We start from the raw sequence: 18,873 nt of genomic DNA, 5'->3' as shown, positions 1-18,873 counted from the left end.
TATCTAAACAAGCAAGTAAAAGAGCATTATTTTCAACACATTTATTAGAATTCTGTGATACTTTCTGCACAAACAGCTGCTACCATCAGAGGAGCAGTATATCCTACTGGCCAACATGATATACAATTTTAGACAAATTTATATAACAAAGATCATAGTGTGTTATCCTAAAAAGAGTTAAAGCACAGGCAGTGTATAAAAAGTAAAAGAAATTGTCCATTAAACCGCAAGATTTATGCAATATGACAGTATATTACTGCTGTAAACTTTATTAACAAAATGTTACATTCTAATCTAGCTTGAAGAAGTTTTCCCTAACCACAATAATTCTCTTAAAATATAAGAGCCAGCAGTATTACAGTGAAACCTTACATAAAGCCAACTTTGGATGCATTTGTAAATCATGAGGGAGATTAGTCATTCAAAAAGGAAAAGCATGAAAAAATCTTTCTATTACAATAAAATCAGTCTGAGTTTAAGCTGGTGAACAGCACTATGGTAAAAAGCTGTTTGTGCAATGGAAATCTTTGCACCAATACAACACCAGTTGAAGAAACCCCACCACAACCACAGAGGCCTCAAACACATTTGCAGGAAGATGCTCTCCCTGTCCCCCATTTCAGCACAAAACAGCAGCTACATGGTTTTTCCTGTCATTAACAGTCAAGTTTATGTGTGCTTGACTTCCAAACTTTACATACACGCTGATTTTTGCTCAAAGACCTTCCTCAAAAGGGAACAAAACTATAAAAGTAGTTCAACAAACAACAGAGAATTCAGCAGAGATCACTAGGCAAGGGAGGGATTTTGGCTGACGAAGTAAGTTTAGCAGTGTTTGGTTAAGAGAATGTTTACTTTGGGAGATACACAAAAAATCAGCGTCAAAGTTCAGTTTTAAACCCTGCTGTTCCCTTTACTTGAGCTTTTCAACACATCCCTCCCATACAGTGGCTTAAAGGTAAGCTTCATTTACCTCTTCTGTTATTTTGGGTAGATCTCACCGAAGACATGTATATTGCAGAGAAGGGGGATGTTTTGCCTGTGTAAGTGCAGCTGAGCAATAACTGAAGTTTGGTGAAGACGAGAATGTAAAGTTGGGAATACAGACAGCAAATTCTGCTGTGCCAAGAGCAGAAAATGTTTATCAATGGTTACTGGACAGAGTATCTGAGCCCTAAGGGCCTGGCTTCTGGGGGCGGGGAAAAAACAAATGAATTTACGGAGAAACAATAAAAAAAAGACTGACTCGAGATGCTCAGTCACCCTGTAAAACAAATTCATAAGCATCTTATTTGGATACATATTTGGACACTTTCTGCAAAATAATGTATTATTTTATATGGGAGGATCACCTTAAATAATTTTAGGATTTAAAGCAAATGAGTCTGGGGGAGAGTTTCAAAAACTAATCTTGCCAGCTCAGTTATTTCAATCCTGTTACAACATGTTTGAAAATGTTTTCCTTCAAGGTTTTATTCACTGATATACAGGTCAGTGAACAGGTACAGGTATACGAACCTTTATACTTCACATAACAACTATCTTCCCTCATTTAAAAAGCATTTTAATCAACACCTTAGAAAGATTTTTGTTTTAACTGTATTCAGGATTTTGTCCTGTATTATATTGTAAATAACTGTCTTTTTACTCAAGAAAGTGTATCAGTTGAGAATAACTTTATAAATTAGTGAAATAACTTTATAATTAAGTCTGAGCTAAACTCCAGGCCTGGCATTCAGATACCCATTCAGTTTCAGCTGATAGATCTATTGAACACCTACATTTTTATCTCTGTCTCAAGAGGCAATTGCACTTTCTCATATATTTTTAAGATCACTTTAATTACTGCATCCAATATTTTGGTGAAAAGTCTCTCAAACCTGCTTCTTGGTGGAGGGTTTTACAGCTGAGTAAGTCTGATGGATTCTCTTCAAATATATACTGAAGAAAATTCTTGATGTTAAAAATAAATTTAAAATGCAACAGTCCAATGCTCAGTAGATGAACAGACTGATTAAGTTTCCCTTAGAAAATGCAGGTTCTATTTAAATGTATTTTCAAACAAAAGAGGTGAGGTTACAAATCTAGAACTGGGATCACAGTAAGCCTAGAGAAACAAAGTTCTGAAGGGAGCCCACAGAGACTTCAAATCACGAAGAGAATAGAAAGCAACACAAGTTCTGCAGTGCTACACAAAAGTGAAACAAAACATAACTAAGCCAAAAACAGAATCAAGACAACCCATTATAAAAGTGGCAGATGAGGACAGACAGCTGCAGAAGAGGTGCACAGACATTGAGTAACACACCCGAGTACAGCCATGAGCAGGCCAGGCCAGATGTTTATGCCCAACCCTCCCCCCACTGCAGTCCTGCTAATGGTACTCAGTGCAAATACAATTCTTTGTACATGCCTAGATTGCCTTTATTCACCAAATTGCTGCCTTGCTTTTCCAAAATACTCCCCCAAAACTTCAGTTTTCGTTGTAGCTACAGGATGTTTGTTTTTCAGATTTTTCAGTACATCTCAGCCTTCTGGTATGTTTCTGCAGGGGATTGAATCAGGAGTCCTTGTTCTTCCTACCAAGCTGAAATCTTCAAACTTCATGCTGTATTTTCAGCTGCACAGTTAGTGCACAGTTTAAGTGCAACAGTTTAAAATAAAGAGTCCCACGTATTCTGGGTAATGAGTTTGTAACTGTTGAAATATGCCAGTAATGACTATTTGTATGGGAGGAGGTCAACCAATTCTTTGGCAGGCTGGAGGCATTGTGTAAGCAAAACCAATTACCACTAAAACAGACTTACCCATCTAATTGACATCTGTTCCACAAAAATACAGTGCTGTCTAACAGGGTAACTACAGATCTGCTGCTGCGACAGAAATCAGCATGAACCTAAAATTAGGGAATAGATAACTAAAATTCAATTATCCTTGACTCTCTCAACTGTGTTATGTTGTCTTCCAGGCTTTCACCTGTCAGAATGAAGCTCCTATTTCAATTGCTTACCCTTGCTCTCATCATAACCTCCACATTTTGTGGAGTCAAGGATGTCTCTGAGCATTTTGAAAGCCTTAAAGGTGAACAGCCACACGAAAACGGGACTTACATGCCAAACCTACCACTTGAGTTCCACAGAGAAAACACCATCACTAATGACTTGATTCCTGAAGAGGAGGAGGAAGAGGACTACCTAGACCTCGACAAGATATTGAGTGAAGATGACTACAGTGATGTTATTGATGCTGCCCCATACATTGTTTCAGAAGTTCAACAAGGAAATATTCTTGAACTATTCCAAGGCAAAACCAGAATCCAGCGCCTCAATATCCTCAATGCAAACTTTGGCTTCGACCTTTACCGCAGCGTGGCAGACAAGGCCAGCTCCTCAGACAATATTATCATGGCTCCTGTTGGTATTTCCACTGCAATGGCTATGATTTCCCTGGGTCTGAAGGATCAAACCCAGCAGGAAGTGTTATCTGTTCTTGGCTTTCAAGACTTCATCAATGCCAGCAGCAAATACGAGCTCATGACTGTTCACAACCTCTTCCGCAAACTCACCCATCGGCTCTTCAGGCGCAACTTTGGCTACACGCTGAGGTCTGTCAACGACCTCTACATCCGTAAAGACTTTTCTGTTCTCAATGATTTCAAAACCAACATGAAAACATACTACTTTGCTGATGCCCAACAAGCTGATTTCTCAGATCCCAGCTTCATAGCCAAAACTAATGAACGCATCTTGAAGCTGACCAAGGGATTAATAAAGGAAGCTCTTGTGAATATAAACCCTACAACATTGATGATGATTCTTAATTGTCTTTACTTTAAAGGTAAGACTCTATTATTTCAATCTTGGTGATGGATTTTGCAATGCACTACCATATGTCATTAGAAATCCCAGACAGAACTTAAGTCTAATGTATACTACAAAAATCTACCGACTCCCTCATTAGGAATCTGTATTATTAGCCCATTTTTTGCCTGTTTCTGTAGCACAATGATGCTCTGAAGGTATTGTATGCATACAGCAAATGCTTACTACTTCCAAAACCTTAATGACTCACAGTGAGACAGAAAAACAACATATGAATGCAGAATAGCCCCAGAAAGCATCAGCTTTGTATCAGATGGGGAGGTATAGATGTATATTCAAGTTATTAGTCACATTCAGTCTTGGTGTCACTGAAATGCTACAGGTTGATTTCAACTAAAGCACTTAACATCTCTGAAGTATTCAAGACTCATACAAACAACTACAAAGAATTTTAGCTTGAAGGAAACAAGCTTTAAATATGATCAGAGTGTGATCCTTGTCAACAAGTCCATAGAGGGGACCTAAGAGAATAACCAAAACACTGCTCTTCTACAACTAAAACCAAACACATTCATTACATGGACTATTTCAGTTAATTCAGCATCAATGGTATGCTGATATGGGCTCCTTCATGTATTAGTAAAGGCTGAACAGTTAAAGAGGCTTGATGTAAAGACTCTACAATATATTCTTACTATAAACTCTTATTTTCAATGTCTTTACATTTAAACTAAGAGCCTGTAGTGAAATTTTCAAGTTATCTGCCTCAGGTTGAAAGCTTTGTTCGTTTTTCAACAAACTTTTAAAATTATATTAAATGAGCAAGAGGTGGGAAGTGCCAATGAAAGAAGAACTGAGGATAAAAGGAAATCTGTCACTGACTGTTTAAGAAGAAAATCAGATGAAGGTAACTTAAAATATTGGTAATGAAAGACAAATTAGCCCAAAAGAGTAATAGTGTTTGCAAGTACAACACAATCCCTTCCATAATTCATAAAGGAATTTATTTTTCCCCAGTTATGTCCCTGCTTCCAGGAAACAAAGGACCTGCTATCTCAGCAGGTTATAGAAGCAACATTCTTCTAAATGTACCTTTTCCCACTCACTTGCAAGGAATTACATCCTTGAATAATGCCACTTACCCCTAAAAGAATCCGAAGCAATCACTAGCATAAAATCCAGATAATCTCCCATTCTCATGTACCATTCAACAGGCACTCATTTGTATCCTTGACTACACCCCTGATGATCATATCATACTAAATACAGGGCTTTACTGCCTGTTAAACCATCCTACGAGAAGGACAATACAAAGTGAAACAGATACCTTTTTTTTCATAATTTGGTAAAATTTGAAATACCCTTTTGTCTCACTCTGAAATTATTGTGTCATCTCAAAATAACAAAAACACCACAAAATAGACAGCTATGGTATTGGAACTCTTGAGTCATTGAGATCAAAAAGACTTCAGGGTTTTTCATCTGCCCATGAAGTCCTCTTAGTCCAAATTACCTTGGTGCCATCTGCTGAAGGCTCTGATTTCTAACCCTCAAAAAAATGATCAATTTCTACTGCTCTCATTCTTTTGTCTTACAGTGACAATTTCCTGGGAATTCTACTTTGAGTGGAACTGAACTTTTTTAAAAGCAAGTTCTGCTTCTAGGTTTCTTAGTTTCCCCACTACTCCCTCTAACATGCCAAATTTTGTCCACAACTTTCCATCTGCACTGTTTGTACCACTGCAGAAAAGCTCTGTTAAGCCATCAGAACTAAGAAACCTATAAGCATTTTCAGATATAGAGATGTTCAGTACAAGTGAGACTGAGTAGTGGGATACTTGAGGTTTCAACCTCCTTTAATATTAAAGACCATCAAGAAACTATTGGAAACTATTTATGTTGGTAAGAAGCACATTTTACCCTGTACAGATGTCCAGCCTACCCCCCATTCTGCACAGCTCTGAGTAATCATTTATGAGCTTCCTATCAAGTAGGACCTGGCTATTTTAGCCATGGCAGTTTTGGTAACTGACAAATGTTGACAGGTCCAAAATGTCCTGATTTTTTCTGAGATGCCAGTCACAAATGCAAAAGTGGAGTCACTCAATGGAGACATTGCCACCATAGATGCCAACAATGCCACCAACATCTCCCACCACAGACAGATCCAAAAAACATCTTGGGGGAAGATTCAAAACAGAAAGTCACAAAAATCATAAAGTGCCAGCTGGTTTCTGCTGGCCACACAGCTCCTGCTGGAGATCAGTATTCTACCCCAACACATTTGCAAAACTGAATCCAAGAAGAATGTTCCCCACCTCCTCTCTTTCACTAGGAAGAGCTGATTGTCTCCCACCCCTCAGTGGATGGCAGAGCTGCTGAAGCTCCCCTAGCCCACAGCAGCCCCATGTCACTGGCCAGCTGGAGTCCTTCATCTGTGAATTCTGCTCCCTGGAAAACAGCCAGATACTGGGTTTTCCTTGGAAGTGAGATACTTGTTTGGGAATAGCATAACCCATTTTATACCCCATACCTTTCAGACTAATAAGCACAGTCTGATCACTTCTCAAACTGGTCCCCATCAGCCCAATATGTGCAGGAGCTATTAGAATGAAAGTTGGACTTAAGGTTTTTCTTTTCTTATTTACAGTAAATCTGGCAAAGTCAGACTAAGGAGCCAATTAAGGTTATACTGTAGACTCTCCACACAGTCACAGTGCTCACATACTTGCTTGCCAATGATGACCTAAATTCCTGAGTTTTTACAGGAAATACTGATAACCTTACTTCCACTATAATCTTCCAGCTTTGTCTGCCCCTTAAGAAAAGATGTTTATTCCAGAGACACAGTTCTATAAAAAGACCAATAGAACACTGCATTTAAAAAACCTTCTTTCAGTCAGTAAATATTTCTGGTATCCAGAGTATGTCCATATAAAAAGCTTCAAACCCCGATGGCAAAGCATTCTGGGCTGCAAAATGTGTTGGACTGCATTATTTGGGCATACACTTGTCAGATTGCAGCACATCTACAGGAGCCTGTTATCCCATCAAACTGGATCATAGAATATAGCAGTCAACACCCCAATTCTTCTGGTTAAGATAGCAAATGAACCATTCTGAATGCATTAAGGTAACATAATGCCTTCAGCATAGCATCTTTTACAACCTTAGGCAAAACTAATGCAGCTCTTGCTTAGCTTGATACACCACTAATGTTGTCCAAAGCGGTGCCTTCAGAACTGGATTCAAGCATCACATCTCTCAGAAAACTCAGCTGGATCAGGTATTCTGCTAGAGGCCAACCCTAAAAAATTCTTTGCATCTGTCTAAATTTCGAGGTTCCTCACAGGGGAAAATAATACACACCAACTAAATTCTTATTTGTGGTTTGTATTCACTTGCTTTTGCAATTCAGACAAATGTTAAAAAGCCAGGAATTCTGAAGTCACTTTAAAACTTGTCTTCTAATTCAGGCTTCACTGAAATCAACGATTTCCTACAGTAAATCACAATCCCCCTGACTTAAAGTTTTGGTGTAAATCTATTCTGGGAACATTTCATTAAACAGCCACCTTGGGGTTTTATCTGTCTTCTGCCTTGCATGAACAGGAACTTGGGAGAATAAGTTCCCAGTGGAAATGACCACAAAGCGAAGTTTCCGGCTGAACGAGAAGCAGACGGTGAAGGTGCCGATGATGCAGACCAAGGGCACCTTCCTGGCTGCTGCTGACCCCGAGCTGGACTGCAGCATCATCCAGCTGCCCTTCGTGGGCAACATCAGCATGCTCGTGGTGCTCCCACACAAACTGGCTGGCATGAAAGCCCTCGAAAAGCAGATCACACCTCAAGTGGTAGAAAAGTGGCAGAAGAGCATGACAAACAGGTATCCGCTGAAAAGCACATCTTGTTAAAGTCTTAATGTGTTTTCTTGAGTGGACTGATGAGGATAAGTAATGCATGCAGAAGACAATATCATTTGATTAAAAATATGAAACAAAACCTCCAAAAATTTGATTTATTGAATTAAAAATCAGGACCAGTAATCTCTCAGAATTTACATACCATCAAGAAATCAAGGAAAATTGAGGTAGAAAATCATAATGAAGTTTCAAAAGCCTTCCTATTGAGTATTTAACGATGTAGATTTAAAGAACATGTTCTTACTGGTAAAGTTTACTATGAGAAGGAAAAACAGGACTGTGAAAATAACATTATTCTGAACCAATAATCTTGGTCACATCAGCCTATGTTCTTCTGTTCAGAATTGAGCATTTCAACAGAGCTGTGTGTAAAGGAACACATTCCATAATCAAAGGACATCACAATCATGGGAGAGGAAAAATAATAAAGCCTCCCTTGAGAAAGATGACAGGTTAGGTGTATCTGTCTTCAGACTTGATAAAAGGAGATTATTTGATGTGCTATCCAGGAATTCAACCTATTTCTGCTGTACAAAGTAAGTGACAAATCTCCAGTTTAGTACTTCAGAAAATCTGACAGCTCGACACTTGTTACAAGCATGCACAGAACTGCTCAAAGTCACATACCTTATACACATAAATAATGCAAATCATTATAAATGAAATCACAAACTGACAAACAGTTTATCAGTTTTCACAGGGGAATTAATTTGTTAAAGCACAGTTTTAAAAGTCATGATGCTCAAGATTTGAAAGCAAAAGTACAGTCCTGTATATCTGTGTCCTGCTTGCTGAAAACAGCAAAAAATCCAAACCACAACAGGTTTGTAGAGCAAAGGAGTCATGCACATAAATATCTGCTCAATGATTTTTCCTTTTTCTGTTTATTTTTACTAGAACAAGAGAAGTGGTTCTGCCTAAATTTAAGCTGGAGAAGACTTATAACTTGATTGATTATCTGAGATCCATGGGAATAGAAGAACTTTTCAATGGAAAAGGCGACTACTCTGGTATATCAGATGAGAAGGTCACCATTAACAGGGTATTTACTCCTCATTTCACCTCCTCTCTCATTAAACTCTATCACCCAGTAACATGGCAGCTCAGCAATAATATTACACAGTAAGCTAAAACAGTATTTTTTCATCTTTTCTGAAGGATATAGGAGGGAGAGTTGTGGGTTTGTCTATTCACATAATGAAGCACAGGTTAAATCAGATGCAAAGGCACTAAGATTGTTGTGGTCAGTCAGGAACAGGCTTCTCCACAGAACAAACCCCAAAGGTTTTTGGTGCTGTGTAGGGTGACCAGCAAGGGTGTGGGACATGGAGTGGGAAAGGCTGTGTACTTAGGAGAGCCTCAATTTCTCTCATTTGTTTTCTTGTTTTGTTTTTCTGAACAGTTTGATCACCAAGGCACAATCACAGTGAATGAGGAGGGCACAGAGGCTGCAGCAATAACCACCGTGGGCTTCATGCCTCTCTCCACTCAGATCCGCTTTGTCGTGGACCGCCCGTTTCTGTTCCTGATCTACGAGCACCGCACCAGCTGCCTTCTCTTCATGGGCAGAGTTGCCAACCCAGCCACATCTTAAAAGCAGAGAAGAGCCTCCAGCACTCTGTTACACATGGGCTGTATAATGCTATGTTAAAATACCAGTATCATAAAGGAAAATTTATTGTTGTATTAGCCAATGCAAAAGTCACTGGTATAAAAGAAAACATATTATCTACAGGTAGTTTCTCATGAATGGACTCAGAGCAGCAGATAATTTGTCTGCAATTAGTGCCATGTACTGATACAAGTGTATTACTAGAAAAATAAAAAATCATTAAGTACCTTACACTTGGTGTTTTGCAACAGTGTATAAAATGTAATCAATAAAGTATTTAGACTATCTGGAGTCTTGAAATCTAGCTCTGAATTTGTGCTAGGATGTCTGTTTATAAATAGGACTAAGGAAATCCTGAATACCTGACCAGCCACAGACACCTAAGTCTCTCCTGGGCATTTTACACAATCTAACTTGAAACAGATCAAATGTCTCCATTCTTTCGTTTGCATCATTTAATGTTCAGTGAATAAACACAATGTGTATTAAAATTCAGACTGATGCACACAATGAGCTCATGGACCAGAAATGTCCATGAGGAATGAGGAGACACAAAAGTCATGGAGGAATGAAATACTAAGGGATCCACTACTCTTCCCTGATCTAACTTGTATTACTTCAATACTTCCTTTGATCTTAATTTCAGAATTAGGCCAGCCTGGTAAATGATAACCTCACAATACCCTTTACAAGGAGAGCAGTCAGCAAAATGCTCTTTCAACTGGCTCTAGAAAAAAAGCCATTTATATCAATCACTCTGTTAATATTCCAGTGCAGTCTCCATGCTTGATTTAATGGACAAAACCTTTCAAGTCACTGCAAACTGTCTGAATCGTTCTGGTAACAACACAAAATCTGTTCAAATGTGTCATATTTGAAAATGAGAAGATTTACCCACACTCTGTAGAGTATCACTGTCTACCTGATTCAAGGAACAGAGCTACCCCATACATTCAAATTATTAAAGACAATGAACATACCTCTGCACACCTTACCTTACATCATACCTTTAAAAAAAATGTGCCTCATAATCCAGTGAGAGTATGTTTATTACTTTCTGCAATATCAAATACTATATTAATCTATCTATATACATCAGGAGTTTGTCTTACGTTAGCAAGTGTCCTTTAAACTGTTATTTTTTAAGAATTACAGATTTTCTTAAAAAGGTTTTTTTTCAATATTAAGTTTAACTTGTTGATTTAATTTTGCTTTTACATACTGATGTTTGTAATTTTGCATCTTCTCCAGTTATATGCTCCATACACAAAGCTTTTCAACCTGCCAGCCAGTGAAACACTGGTATTAGCTGATGAAGATGATGAAGAGCTGGCACTGAGTAGGAAACTCTATTTCCCCTATTCCTGTCCTTTAAGTCCATCACATGATAGACAATTTTCAGTACTGGAAGTGCACAACAGAAATTAATATTTATATACACATTTAATCTGTATGCAGATATTTATACTGTTTTATCTGTATGCAAAAAGGAAAGCACATACAAAAAAGAAAAACATATGCAAAAGCTTAAATATTCATGCCCTAAGTTTAATTAGTCTATCAATGATTGAATGAGCTGGAGCATCTGCAATATGGGTTTTTGGGGACTTAAGTAAAGACAATTACTCAAGGCAAAGAGGTCAAGCAGAAAAGCAAATCAGCTACTGCTCAAAACTCATGATCTTCATACATTGTGCAAGAAAGTCAAATATTTACTTCAACAACCATAATGTAACCATTAACTCTTGCTTCAGATTCTGGCACTATCTGACTGCATTTAAAGGTCACATTGGTTAAGAAAAATGCAGTTATCCATAGCTGTTCAGAACAAATGTATCATCAATAAAAATTTGAAACAGAAAAGTACTTCCATAACTTATACATTAAGTCTCTAATAAGCACTTCTCTCAATATGCAAGGAATGGTCCTGCTTTCACTCAAATCAGCATCACTGACAGCTGAAAAATGCCACCCACTAGAACATCTCAATGCAGGACTAGCTGGCTCATGCAAAACCTGAGCAACTGCTGAGTAACAGTGATCCAAGACATTTATAAACACATTCCTTTAAAGTTAGGAACTGGTCCTTGTGATCACTGCTGAATTTGGGGAGGGCTGATGTATGAAGCCAGTGGAAGAGATACAGGAAGGAAAGGAACAGTCCTCTGATCTTTAACTAGTGCTAATTTTAGACTCATCTTTTTGACAAACTTCAGTGAAGAGCTTTGTGGGGGAAGAGTATGAAATGAATGCTGTTTTCCTGCCTGTTAATGGATGTGCAGTATGAGAAGTTACAAGCAGGCATCCCTCCTGCAAGCAGGGAATACATTTTTCCCTTTTGTCCCAGCAGCTGTGCAGGAAAAGTTCCACAGAATAATTCAGCTTCAGAAGGGAAACAAGCAGCATGATGCCTTTTGTCCTCCAGGAAGTTTGTCAATGGATCTTTTAGATGTGACTTTTTTTTTTGTTAAAGCTAGAGCAGTTAGGCAAATAGTCCTACTGACCTGGATGTATCAAATTTTCTGTTGGAGGTCTAGATCTACAATCTTTTCCTGAATTAGCACTTGTACTTTGTTAAAAGAAATGGTTTTTTTCCTAGACAAAAATTACATCCAAGAGTGAACACAGATATGCTTCAGAATAAATTAGTTTGGCATGGACATCAGTGTCCTTGCACATTTCCCAAAATGCTTTCAGCCTGACAGACAATTCTCATTCCAGAAGACATGGGACACTTACCCCCTTCTTTATCTATGATTTTTTTTTTTCTTTTAAGAAGCAGAATTCACTGTGCTGCCAAACTAATATTTATTTTTCACTCTGTTTCTACTAACTCTAGTTTTTCACTTCTCCTCAGGCCATAGCTATGTGCTGTTTATTACACTACATGCCAAATACCAAAGTAATATTCCCTGCAGTATTATTTAACTTAAGGATCTCCTGAATTCGTGGCTTGAAACAATATAACGCCGAATCACAGATTGTTTATTTTCAAGAGATTTGTCATTATTAAATGAATGTTTCCCCCGCTTAGATGTATTATTTTACACTAATACTACATTTCTCCTAGATGGTAACCTCCGCACTACCAGTTAATCAAATCTTTTTGCTAGAAATAGCATCAGTATTTGATAAATGCAAGAAAAATTATTGTTTGCAACAACTGATCCATTGAATACTCACCACAGCAATGACAGGAATAAGCACACCCAGGTTCCCTGCACTACTGGAGGCCTGAAAAAAAAAAAAAGTAAATGTTCAAAACATCTACAAAGCATTTCTAAAGAATTTGCTAAAAGACATATTTCAAGCATCAAACATTGCAATTACAACTTTGTATCTTGCAAAGAGATGTGCACATGGTGGTCAGGAGAGCACCTATGAAATCCACAGGACTGAACACACCCTGGAATCCTTTAACAAAGCTTTTCAGGTTTTCCTCATGGACTATTGAAAGAATTTTTTCCCCTCTTAGCACACCGTCTGTAGATATTTAATAACTGCTAGAAAAATGATCACATTAAATGGGTGGCCACAGACAAGTATCAAATGTTTACCAGAAGTTTCATTTTACTATCAAAATTAAGCCAAAAATAACAAGCCTGTAAAAAGGATTTTCAAGAATTTATTTAAGCAGGAGGAGCAGCCTTTTCCATTGAAATATAAGAAGAATAAGGAAAACACAGACTTCCTTGAACTTTTTAGGACTTTTTTAATTGCAGCCATACTAGTGTATTTGCTCTTGACCAAGCAGAGTATTAAAGAATTGAAAACATTTACTGAGCACAGCACATAATTTCTCACATTTTCTGATCATGCAAACAGTGGTGGCACAGCCACCACACTGAGACATCTCTGTGAAGTCCTTCCCAACCTCCCTTATCCCTCCACACTAGATGTGGGAAAGAGGGAATGCTCCAGTTCCCTCCTTACAAGAGAGACTGCTGGTCCCACACAGATGAGGAGGGAAGATGTGCTAACAGGGTATAGCTTTGCATGAAGTGGAATAAAACAAAAGGAAGCAATTTTAAAAAGAAAAACAAAGAAGGAAATAAGAGAGCAATAGAGAAACAAAGCCAAATAGTCTTCAGATGAAACAATAATGGTACAACCCAACAAAACCAAATTTCAGTTAGCTTTCCTGAAGAGTCAAGATAAAGAAAACAAAAGACAGGTTTAAAAATATTTTTGAAGGGAATAAAATAATAGCACAGAAGATATTCTAAGGGGTAGGGACAGTTGGAAAAAGTCACCATAGTTTTTTTGTTAACTTCAGGACAATCCACTGCATGTGACTCACTGCTTCAGAGTCATAGCAGAGATACAAACTAACTGCAATAGCCAGAACCCAGCAGAACTATACAGTTTCTGTAGAAAACCCATTTTTCTAGTAGCACTTTTTGTCAAAAAAATGTAGTATCAGCATCTTTATGATAATACATGGCACTGAGAGTGAAGAAGATGGAATGACTTCTATTCCTGGGCATACTCAGAGAACATCTGTGGCAACTAACATCAATAGCAAAAGAAAAGATATTTTTTCTTCTTCTCACAAAAATAATTTTTGAATGGTTGAAAATAGAACAAAAAAAAAATCACTGATCATTTTAATAGTGATCAAGCGAATTTTAGCATGTTGAGAAGAGACATAGGCAAACTAATGAAGAAAATCTTGCTTTTGTTTGGGGAGCACAGCATGTGCAGTGTTTTACCCTCTTTATTTCTTCTTGAAAATGAAGTCTTCAGAACGCCTTTCATAACTTGTATTCTGCATTGAGTAGAATGTTCTAGTGAGAACAGCTCTCAGGATCTTCACACTAAAGAAACACTGCCTCCTAGCTCAATCCATCTGAATTCTGTCATTTCTCCATTTGCAGAATTGCACAGCTTTCAGTCAGTGCAGCAGTTTGTCTCTCATACTGATTCCAGAGCATCCCATGCTTCCCTTTGCAGCTCTGCCTCTGACATTCCAGGCAGTCTCAGCTGAACTGCAGCTATTCCCTGTTTTATCTGGGACACTCCAGGCAGTCTCAGCTGAACTGCAGTTATTTCCTCTTTTATCTGGGACACTCCACATGACCAGTCAGGCATCCTACACCACCACCAGAATGCACTCTCAGGCTTAGCACACCCAGGGTTTTCCCTGTGTGTTCAGCAGTGCCACCCACATAAAGCATAGCTGCACACAATTAAAAACCAGTGTGTATCTGACCTTCAGTGCTGGTCCTTTTTCACTTGCTCTCTCACTAGCTCTCTTTCCTTCCAGCCCAAGCTGAACGAACAGCTCCAGCAAGTTCATCAGCAGCTCATCCACAAGGTGATCCACCTGGATGTTGGCAGCAATGTTGGCTAGGGCGTTAATGACTGCTAAGGAGCAGTGCCTGAGGAGAAAGAACAGTTATGAACAAGCAATTCCTCAGGTTTTATATTGTCAGTGTTTTCTTCATAATACTGACAGTAACTCTTGTAATAAGACTACTGACGTATTTCCACCCAGTTTTTTCCTTGCGGTTTTTATGAGCAGCACATCACTTCACTGACAATTGAAATGCAATTGGTTTAAGTGAAAAACTATTTTTAAGTTGTGCCTTTGGAAGATGTTCCATTTATGATGCTGTCATGACCACAAGGAAAGTACTTTAAGTACTTTAAGCAGCCAAGGGCAGTGTTTCTGTTTTGGGAAAGCTCTTGAGCAGAAGAATCACAACTCATATCAACTGTTGAAGTTGAGATTGCATTGTTAAAACATACTGACGGAACAGCTATTCCCATTCTGCATTGAAAGGTATCCACCTACTCCAACTACCAACAAACTCTGTGATAATCTTTACTTTTAGTGGGGACAACAATGCATAACTTGCATACAAAGAATTAAATTGTTAATGGTTTGAATTTAATCCCTAACAAGTACCAGGATCACATTAAAAACAAAAACAAACTATACTCTCAGCTTTTCTGGGCTAAGAGATTTAGTAATTAATTACTGTAATTTAGTAATTAATTACTGTAATTACAGATAACATAAGTCTGTAATCAATGTCAATTAGCTTTCACAAAAACTGACCCCTTACAGAAGTAAAAGTTATCAATGCTACTTGTAGTGAAAAGCATTTTCAGGAACGTCTGCATTTTGAAGTGCTATTATTTCTAAATTAACGTATTTATTTTTAACATCAAAGAACAGTACAATTTACAAACTTGTAATAAAACCTGATAGTGGGGAGAAAGTGAAAAACCCCAAAGCAGCACAAAGGGTATTTGATATAGCTGTCACACATTTAAGGAAAACAGCTAAGTGTTACCTGTATCCATGGTCCTTACAGTCTTTTGTGGCAGAGTAAACAACTGAGCTTGCTTTAACACTGATTTGTTGAAATAGATTCCACACCTCACCGTAAATATATTGCTGCAAAAAACCAAAACCAAATCCCTAAGTAAAGCTTATTGAATACAATCTCTCTAAAGATTAGCCCTATAAAATACTCTAAGTATTACCAAGTTCTTCAGATAGGTGTGCAGCCACAGCCTGAGCAATGGTTTCAGCTTCCATGAAGCAAACAGTACAAGTACTTTTGTGAATGTTTTAAATTGATCAAATCTTAGCAAATTGTTTATGTTCTTTAATTCTGCCTTCCTGATGGAAACCATTTTTTCAGTCTTCTGAGTTCTGGCAATTAATTGCTTGTTCATATGCACAAATAACATTAGGAAAAAGTCAGTTAATCTTTGCATGACTGAAGAACACAATCTTCTATATTTTTAAATGTTGTACATACAAGACTTTGAAAGTTAATTACTGATACAAAAAGAAAATACTCTCTACTTATTTGTGATAGGCCAAGTATAGAAATTTAATAACTTTTGAAAAAATTGAGTTTGGTGGGCTTTATAGTCTTTTTAAAAAAAGACTCTTATTTTCTATGGGGATTCATCTTCTTTACAGAGACAGCACTTTGCACATTATATAGCTTTTGTTGTCTCGTATCACAAAGACTGTACAAGTATCTACATGTAGTGCAGAAAAGAGAAGCCTTAAAAGCTTTCTGCAAAGCTTTTAAGCATTACATTTCCATTTAACTAAAGGAAAGGAATAATCAACTGGTATTCTCTTGGCCAGTTCTTTCCTTACATTTCCAGTGATGACCAAACAGCCAAGCTGATCAATGATGAGTACGTCAAGGTGAGAAGGGGGCTGGCAAAACTTCTGCTGTAAGATCTGCAGGATGGGTTCCATCACTTTTGGGATCTCCCTCAGTGCCACTGCAATGTGCCCTAGAGCACGAATTGTGTGGTCAGGAATCAAATGAGCTTCCCTGTTAGGACAACAAAGAAAAATCCCAACGTGATAAATGGAACTGTTCAACAAGTTATCAAGAATTCAGTTACATTTCAGATAAGTAACAGTTCCTATACTAAATTTAAACATCACCAGCAGCTTTAATACTGCCACTCTATACATCCCCCATCCCCAACATTAGAGGATATATTTGCAAAAGCTGATTTTCAAAATAAAAAATAACTTCTCCCAAACTCATTATTGAAGAAGTCCACAGTAACTCATGAATAAGCTGTTCTAACAGAACAGTGAAAAGAGGCAAAAATTATGGGCAAAATCCTAAGACAGTCAGACCAGCTACTACAGAACCTCCCCATGAGACTTCTTGGTTAGCGAGGCTCTTAAAAGCAGGGCAAAATGCCACAAGTGACAAATATGTCTAGCCAAAAAGGACAGCTGAAGCTTGAAGGGAAAGCATCACTCAGCTGAGGAATCAAAATTGGCTAATATTCACCAAAGATTTGCTGACTCAATCAGCTAAAACTGAATGCATACCTCTCAATATGAAAACAGGCTCAGCTCTGCAAAGACTTGGCATGGGGAAGATCTTGATCCCACGCACAAGCCCATTAATCTCAGAGACATTCAATTCTAAAATAATACTGCCAGTACGTATATCTTAGAGTAAGTTTCAGATTCACTGAGTGAAGGAAAAAATTGTTTTATGACAACTGACAACTTACTTATCATTCTCCTGAGAGATGTACAGACGGTTGGATAAACTGGCAAGAAAGGCCTCAATAATCACCGAATCTATAGTTGAGCCAGCTTTCAAGCACCTGGAATAACAATGGACAGAAAAAACATAATGCATCAATAAAACATATCACTTTTAACTACTGTAAATTCATGCCATCTATATATAAGGGGAGAAGGTTTATACTGAAGAGTAAGAACTGATTGCCAAGGAACACTGCAGATACATTTTAGAAAATAAGACGAGTTTCTACTTCTGCTTTCTCCAGAAACAATAATGATGCAAATATGCAACAAGGTAAATTCAGAATTCACTGCTTTGAAACTCTAATTCCTTGTCTCTAGTTACCACCTATGTCTTCCCTCTAGCTCTCTGCAGCTATCTAAAAGGGAAAAATAATCACTGCCCACACAAGTGTGTGACAATCCTTCCATTACATGAGGCTCAGTCAATGTGACAACCTAAGCTAAAAACAAAAAAAACCCCTACTGAATATCTACACAAACACCTACCTACTGAAAATGGTGACTAGCAGACATGGGAAGCAAAACAGTAAGACTGAATTATTATTTTACAGTTAGGACATAAACAGAACCAAGAGATGCCTGAAGGAAAATGAAGTCATGACCAAACAAGGCACAAAGACTTCATGGCAGCACAGAGCAGAACCTTCTAAATTTTCCTTCTGCCAGGGAAATAGCACATGTTTCAGCATGGTGCAGCCTCATCTTACCTGCAGATGTTGTCTATGGCAATGTCACGCAGCTGTTCATACATGGATGGCTGACCTTTCTTGCCAGGCATTACATTCACAGTGGACTCTGAATGCTCGTTGGTGACACTAATCTTAATGTCATTCCCACCTACTAAGAACACAGGAGGACAGAAATCAACACCACTTGATGAGCTATACAAGCCATTATTGCATTTGACTATTCCCAAATTATTATTCCTAAATTTAGCCACTTACTACTTTACTGTTTTGCTCTAGCATTACAGCTTTTGCATCACCAAGCAATTTGAATGGAACATTTTTCTTCTGGAAATCATAACTCAATATTAAAATCTGAAAACAACAACAAAAACCTGCCAAATGCCAAGAGAGTCATGCGGCTGGAGCAGAGGATGTGCAAGGGGAGGGTGAGGAACGTGACCTCGTTCACTCTGGAGAAGAAGCAGCTTTGGACAGAGCCAGTGGCTGCCTCCCAAGCTGCAAAGTAGGCTACAGAGCAGACAAGCAGCCTTTGTAAGAGAATTAGACACAACAGCCTCAACTCGAAACAACGGAGGTTCCAACTGGGTATGTAATTTTTTTTCCCTCACTATGAGGTTAATTATGCACTGGCTCTGGCTGCAGAGTCTCAGTCAAGACAGAAGTGCTCAGTGTCAGAAGACACACAGCAGTTCTACTGCTCACCCTTAGATACACTTCTACCAGAATTTCATTTGTTTCCTTCCTCCCCATCTCCAAAAAAAATTACACA

General features: G+C 38.1%; 2 protein-coding genes across 3 annotated transcripts in view; one reads left to right on the top strand and one right to left on the bottom strand.

Annotated features, from left to right (window-relative positions):
- Window positions 1-18,873, bottom strand: part of PI4KA (phosphatidylinositol 4-kinase alpha) — a 54,263-nt gene that overhangs the window by 23,049 nt on the left and 12,341 nt on the right. The window contains exons 14-19 of one of the 2 annotated variants that reach the window (XM_021549910.4): window positions 18,123-18,255; window positions 17,376-17,471; window positions 16,486-16,669; window positions 15,659-15,762; window positions 14,569-14,737; window positions 12,540-12,590 (exon numbers count right to left, since the gene is read on the bottom strand). In XM_021549910.4, the coding sequence (XP_021405585.1) occupies window positions 12,540-12,590; window positions 14,569-14,737; window positions 15,659-15,762; window positions 16,486-16,669; window positions 17,376-17,471; window positions 18,123-18,255 (737 nt within the window). The remainder of the gene's footprint in view (window positions 1-12,539; window positions 12,591-14,568; window positions 14,738-15,658; window positions 15,763-16,485; window positions 16,670-17,375; window positions 17,472-18,122; window positions 18,256-18,873) is intronic. The other variant, XM_021549911.4, reaches the window with a different exon arrangement.
- SERPIND1 (serpin family D member 1) lies at window positions 656-9,647 on the top strand. Its single transcript, XM_021549912.3, has 5 exons — window positions 656-958; window positions 2,969-3,837; window positions 7,434-7,707; window positions 8,642-8,786; window positions 9,147-9,647. The coding sequence occupies exons 2-5, from the start codon at window positions 2,985-2,987 to the stop codon at window positions 9,336-9,338; spliced, it is 1,464 nt and encodes a 487-aa protein (XP_021405587.1). The 5' UTR covers window positions 656-958; window positions 2,969-2,984; the 3' UTR covers window positions 9,339-9,647.

The sequence above is a fragment of the Lonchura striata genome, chromosome 15 (genome assembly GCF_050655825.1).
Source record: "Lonchura striata isolate lonStrDom1 chromosome 15, ASM5065582v1, whole genome shotgun sequence".
Classification (NCBI taxonomy): Eukaryota; Metazoa; Chordata; class Aves; order Passeriformes; family Estrildidae; genus Lonchura; species Lonchura striata.
Note: the sequence above shows the minus strand (reverse complement) of the source record. Positions and strands in the feature narration are given on the sequence as shown.

Bases quoted from the DNA above. Each gene is read 5' to 3' on its own strand.
- SERPIND1 (XM_021549912.3), top strand. From the start codon at position 2,985: ATGAAGCTCCTATTTCAATTGCTTACCCTTGCTCTCATCATAACCTCC. The intron at 3,838-7,433 runs GTAAGACTCTAT...TTGCATGAACAG, and splicing joins TAATTGTCTTTACTTTAAAG to GAACTTGGGAGAATAAGTTC. The intron at 7,708-8,641 runs GTATCCGCTGAA...TATTTTTACTAG, and splicing joins CAGAAGAGCATGACAAACAG to AACAAGAGAAGTGGTTCTGC.